Below are 6,000 nucleotides of genomic sequence, written 5' to 3'. Positions count from 1 at the left end.
GAGAAATTTGGGCTCCCCCCGGGGAACACGTTCAGGTACCTCCAAGTGAAGGCATTTGCCAGACGACAGGTAGCGGGGTTCCCCGCGCTCCCCGACAGGGGGGTGAGTGATAGGGTGCTATCAGGGGTCTGGGTCGGGGAGGGGAAGATCTCGGACATCTATAAGATTATGCAGGAGTTGGAGGAGGGTACCAGTAGAGGAGCTGAAAGATAAGTGGGAGTTAGAGCTGGGGGAACAGATAGAGGACGGGACATGGGCAGACGCCCTGGAGAGGGTCAACTCGTCGTCGTCATGTGCGAGACTAAGTCTCATTCAATTTAAGGTACTGCATAGAGCCCACATGACGGGGACAAGGATGAGTCGGTTTTTCGGGGGTGAAGACAGGTGTATTAGATGTTCGGAAGCCCTGCGAATCATGCACATATGTTTTGGGCATGTCCGGCACTGGAGGAGTTCTGGAAGGGGGTGGCAGGGACGGTGTCGAGAGTGGTGGGGTCCAGGGTCAAGCCAGGATGGGGACTTGCGATCTTCGGGGTTGGGGTGGAACCGGGGGTACAGGAGGCGAGGGAGGCTGGAATATTAGCCTTTGCGTCCTTGGTGGCTCGGAGGAGGATCCTGATTCAGTGGAGGGACGAAAGGCCTCCGAGTGTTAACACCTGGTTAAACGACATGGCAAACTTCATCCAATTGGAAAGGATCAAATTCGCCCTGAGAGGGTCGGTGCAGGGGTTTTCCAGGCGATGGCAACCCTTCCTAGACCTCTTGGATCAGAGATAGAAACTGAGGCCGTGACAGCAGCAACCCGGGAGGGGAGGGGAGGGCGGGAGGGGGGGGAGGGGGGGGGGAGGGGGGGGGGGAGGGGGGACAACGACGGAGGAAGTACGGTAGCGGCGGTGGCACGGGCAAGGCCTGCCCGAGGACGCTGCTAGAAATGATAAGTTGGTCTGACTGTCGGTTCGCCGGCGGGGGGGGGGGGGGGGGACGGGGGGGGGACGCGCGGGTAGGGGGGGGGGGGGGATTTTTTTTTCTTTTTCTTGTTAAGTAGGGGGGTTTGACTTTGTTTTGTTATAATTTAAATGTAAATGTAGGGGGGGTTAAAATGTTTGTATTTTGAAAAATTCAATAAAAATTATTTAAAAAAAAAAAAAAGCACTTGAGGGAGAAGGAAATAGAGGGTTCCAATGGCAGATTGAAATGAGGAAAGATGGGGGGGGGGCTTGAGTTGAGCATGAATGTTGGCATGGTCTGGCTTGGAAAAATGGCGTGTCTGTGTTCAGTAAATCCTTCTTATTCTTACTAATCGTATATAATCCTAGATTATATATACAGTAGCACAGTGGGTCAGCATGGTAGTACAGTGGTTAGCACGGTCGCTTCACAGCTCCAGGGTCCCAGGTTCAATTCCCGGCTTAGGTCCCTGTCTGTGCGGAGTCTGCACGTTCTCCCCGTGTCTGCGTGGGTTTCCTCCGGGTGCTCCGGTTTCCTCCCACAGTCCAAAGATGTGCAGGTTAGGTGGTTTGGCCATGATAAATTGCCCTTAATGTCCAAAGGAGTTGGGTGGGTTTGCTGGGTGACTGGTATGGGGCGGAGATGTGGGGTGCTCTTTTCAAGAGCCGGTGCAGACTCGATGGGCCGAATGGCCTCTTTCTGCACTGTAAGTTCTATTTCTATAAATACGTCTGTAATTCAAAACAGAAAGTGGTGGAACAGGCAGCAGGTCAGGCAGCATGGAGAGAGAAACCGAGTTACCGTTTCGTGTCTGACCCTTCATCAGAGCTTGCTGATTTCTGACTCTGAGCATCTCTGTGCTTTGCTGTTGTAAATTGGTATCTGCTTGTCCATGACCAAATTGCAGTTTCCTTGCTGCTAGCTCCCGGGTGATCTTGTCATTCGCTGGGTGGGATACTGCGAGTCAGGAACCGGCTGGAACATGTTCCAAAGCTTATGCCTATGTGCACTTCCTGTCAAATTCCAGCATTTTACATTTATAAAGGGAGCTGCGTATATCATGCTGCAACTAGTGCCAGGGTTTACGTTGTAGCATCCCTTCTGCAGGAGTGTGTAATTATCGTGTTCCACGTTTATGTTTCCATTCAAATCTGGAGATAGGAATCTATAATGGAATGTGTAAATACAAAAGGACGCAAAATGTATGATCTAAAAATGGGCACTGCTTTACTTCGACACCCTCTGGCTCAATGTCTCCACCTTCTAACTCCACTTTATTTTTCATTGTAGAGCCAGATTTACAGGAGTCAGCAAGACTTGACTTCTCAAGCACCAGCTCAGGCAGCCAACACCGAGTACGCTTACGAATACCCTCAGAGCGCCGTACATCCAGGCTACTCGGATTATCAGTACCTATATCCGGCAGAAACAGGCTGGCAGCCTGTGGAGAAAGGTTTGTTCCTCGAAAATGCATGCTCCTTAACAACAGCATTGTCTTTTAAAGTTTAGTTATTGTACATGGCTGCTTTTTTTCAGCATGTGGACCGCTTCTTGTACAGAGAAACCACATTTTAATGGACACCCAGAAATGCGTTGCTTGCTGGGATCTAATGGAGAGTTTTGGGAAAGTCATACATTGAATAACAGATACCCGGGTTTGAACTCTGGACTGGAATCTAACCAAGGGGTTTCTTTAGTCTGTTCCATTAATTTTTTGATCAATGTTTTTTGTTTTAGCTCCAGCTCCATTAAGACCGGTGACCCCCGAGAAATTCACAGTTCCTCATCTCTGTGTCCGGTTCAGCCCCGGAGGGCAATTGCTGAAAGTGTTGCCCAACCTCCCTTCAGAAGGACAGCCTGCCCTGGTGGAGTTGCACAGCCTGGAGGTACTTTAGGGAGTGAGGGACGGTGGGATTCTTTCTTCATTATATACAATGATGGGGCACAGATTCTGCGCTTCCTCTGCTGGTGCGATAATTATTCCTGTGTTGCATAGTTCGCTCTGTACTGATCACAAGCCCCTCCAGGTATCCAGCATAGGTGTTAATAGAATAACCAGCGATACACATGGAAGCATGGGTGAGAAAAGGTCTGGTTTTCATGGATGAATGTCTGCTGTCACAGGCCATAGATTTGAATGTTGGGGCGATAATGGGGAGCAGAGCAGGTCACTCCCCAAGAGAGAGGAGAGCGAGCACTCCTGGCTTTTCCCTCAACGTTGGTCTTAGTTTAGTTTTGGCAGAGGCATGGTTGGGAGGGGGGGGTGGGAAGTTTCCCACACATCACCTATCTCCGAATTGTGCTGATTCAAGATCTCAGACCCCACAGGGAAGCCATTGAGTGCAGTGCCACTGGCTATTTTGGACTGGGTGGTGAAAGTTTAAATCTCCAAAATGCTGGACATTTCCAGTGCCTGTAAAATAGTTTAAGCGTTCACCTCTGAACCCTGAGGTTGAGGGGTGGGAGCTGCACTCTTACCTCTAGTTTGAGGGCAAATGGTTGACTTTTCACTCCTGCAACTGAGGGGCAGTAACCTTTTCCTTCTGACACGTCACATCCGGAAAGCCTTGTTTCTCTCGGATGTTGTCTGAGTTTTGGGATATTTCCAACCTTTCTTGATCATCGGCCTTGCCCAGGAGTTCAGGCTGGAACTTGGCCTATGAAGGGATGCTGTATCTGCCATTGGAGGGATCTGTCCCTCCGATAGTGAGGGAAAGAGTCCATAAAGCTGCGCTGTTTTAGGTTATGGCTGGTCCAATGTATTTGATATCAGATCAGACTGTTTTGTTACATTTTAACAATAGTTACATAAGCTGCTTGTGATGGGGTTGACATGTGGACTGTTCATTCCCCAGGTGATGCTGCAGCATATGCCTGAGCAAGAGGAGCTGAGGAGGTTCCCAGGGCCGCTGGTGAAGTAGGTCTCTAAACTTCTCTTACACCTCACCGAGTTTGCTGTTCTTCTGGTTCTGTTACCAAATGTTCAAATCCCAGCCCTTGAATTCAGTTTAAAGGATCTAAAAATATTAGTAAGAGTGACTGAAACGGATTGCTATCAGAATCCTAACTGGGTCAGTAATAACATTTGAGGCAGGAAACGTGCTGTTCTTACCCTGTCTGGGCCTATGTGTGACCTCAAACCATCGTGATTAACTATTCCCTCTGAAATGGCCGAGAAAGACGCTTTCTCTTTTAACCAGGAACTCTCTGGTCTATTTAGTTCAGTGTAGATATAGTATCCACACAGTGATCATAGCCCAGAAGAAATACACTGAGAGAGGTGATGAGACACTCTGCAAATGTAAACACTGCGCAACTCTTAGGGCGGAATTCTCCGCAAGGCCCGATGCTGTTGTGAAACCCGGCGAGGTTCACGACGGCTTCGGAGGCCTCTCCTTGCCCCCTATTCTCTCTCTCTCTGTGTCTCTCTCTCTCTGTGTGTCTCTCTCTCTCTGTGTCTCTCTCTCTCTCTCTCTGTGTCTCTCTCTGTCTCTGTCTCTGTCTCTGTCTCTGTGTCTCTGTCTCTGTCTCTGTCTCTCTGTCTCTCTGTCTCTCTGTCTCTCTGTCTCTCTGTCTCTCTGTCTCTCTGTCTCTCTGTCTCTCTGTCTCTGTCTCCTGTCTCTCTCTCTCTGTCTCTCTCTCTCTGTCTCTCTCTCTCTGTCTCTCTCTCTCTGTCTCTCTCTCTCTCTGTCTCTCTCTCTCTGTCTCTCTCTCTCTGTCTCTCTCTCTCTGTCTCTCTCTCTCTGTCTCTCTCTCTCTGTCTCTCTCTCTCTGTCTCTCTCTCTCTGTCTCTCTCTCTCTGTCTCTCTCTCTCTGTCTCTCTCTCTCTGTCTCTCTCTCTCTGTCTCTCTCTCTCTGTCTCTCTCTCTCTGTCTCTCTCTCTCTGTCTCTCTCTCTCTCTCTCTCTCTCTCTTCTCCCCCCGCCCCCACACACACACACACACCCAGGGTGGGGGAGCGTGCCGTAAATCTCGGCTGCGGGGCCTTGTCGCTGGCGTCAAGGCCCGGCGCACCGAGAATGATGTGGCCGGCGCGCCTAATGACGTCAGCCGCGCAGGCGCAGGTTGGCCGGCTCCAACTAGCGCATGCGCGGCTGACGTCCCGACGGATGACGGCTCAAACCTGCGCATGCGCGGTTGCCGTCTTTCCCTCCGCTGCCCCGCAAGACGTGGCGGCTTGATCTTGCGGGGTGGCGGAGGGGAAAGAGTGCGTCCCTTTGAGACGCCGGCCCGACGATTGGTGGGCACCGATCGCGGGCCAGTCCCCTCCCGAGCACGGTTGTGGTGCTCACTCCCCTCTCCGCCCCCCACAAGCCACAAACCAGGTATTGCCGCCATGTTCACGCCGGCGGCGACCAGGTGTGGTTGCAGCCGGCGTGAACCGGTCGGGAACGGCAGGCCACTCGGCCCATTCGGGTCGGAGAATCGCGGGCCGCCGTGAAAAACGGCGGCCCGCGATTCTCCGAGCGGTGTGTCCCTAAACGCGACACACCATTTTGCGGGGGGGGGGGGGGGGGGGGGGGGTGCCAGAGCGGCCCTCCCGCGATTCTCTCAACTGTGATTCTCCCACCCATCGTGGGAGCGGAGAATTTCACCCTTGATATTAAAGCCAAATCATAAATAAGCACATTCATCAAGTAAGGGTGACATGGTGGCTCAGTGGTTAGCACTGCTGCTTCACAACGCCAGGTACCTTTCATAGACTTTACAGTGCAGAGGGAGGCCATTCGGCCCATCGAGTCTGCACCAGCTCTGGGAAAGTTAAGCCACTTAAGCCCACAACTCCACCCTATCCCTGTAACCCAGCAGCCCCGTGTAACCTAAAGTCAATTTATCACGGCCAAACCAACTAACCTGGACATCTTTGGACTGTGGGAGGAAACCGGAGCACCCGGAGGAAACCCACGCAGACATGGGGAGAACGTGCAGACTCCGCACCGACGGTGACCCAAGTGGGAATCGAACCTGGGACCCTGGTGTTGTGAAGCCATAGTGCTAACCACTATGCTACCATGCTGCCCCCAATTGACGTGGGTTCAATTCCAGCCTTGGG

At 51.9% G+C, this 6,000-nt stretch overlaps 1 protein-coding gene across 1 annotated transcript in view; it reads left to right on the top strand.

Moving 5' to 3' along the window:
* Positions 1–6,000, top strand: part of LOC119955535 (protein transport protein Sec16A-like) — a 71,786-nt gene that overhangs the window by 19,044 nt on the left and 46,742 nt on the right. Inside the window, 4 exon segments of the mRNA XM_038781808.1 lie at positions 1,696–1,717; positions 2,239–2,401; positions 2,686–2,834; positions 3,804–3,865. Coding sequence (XP_038637736.1) covers positions 1,696–1,717; positions 2,239–2,401; positions 2,686–2,834; positions 3,804–3,865 — 396 coding nt within the window.

This window comes from Scyliorhinus canicula, chromosome 21, assembly GCF_902713615.1.
Source record: "Scyliorhinus canicula chromosome 21, sScyCan1.1, whole genome shotgun sequence".
In the NCBI taxonomy this organism is placed as follows: Eukaryota; Metazoa; Chordata; class Chondrichthyes; order Carcharhiniformes; family Scyliorhinidae; genus Scyliorhinus; species Scyliorhinus canicula.
The sequence above is the reverse complement of the archived record's forward strand: the minus strand, read 5'-3'. Positions and strand labels throughout refer to the sequence as shown.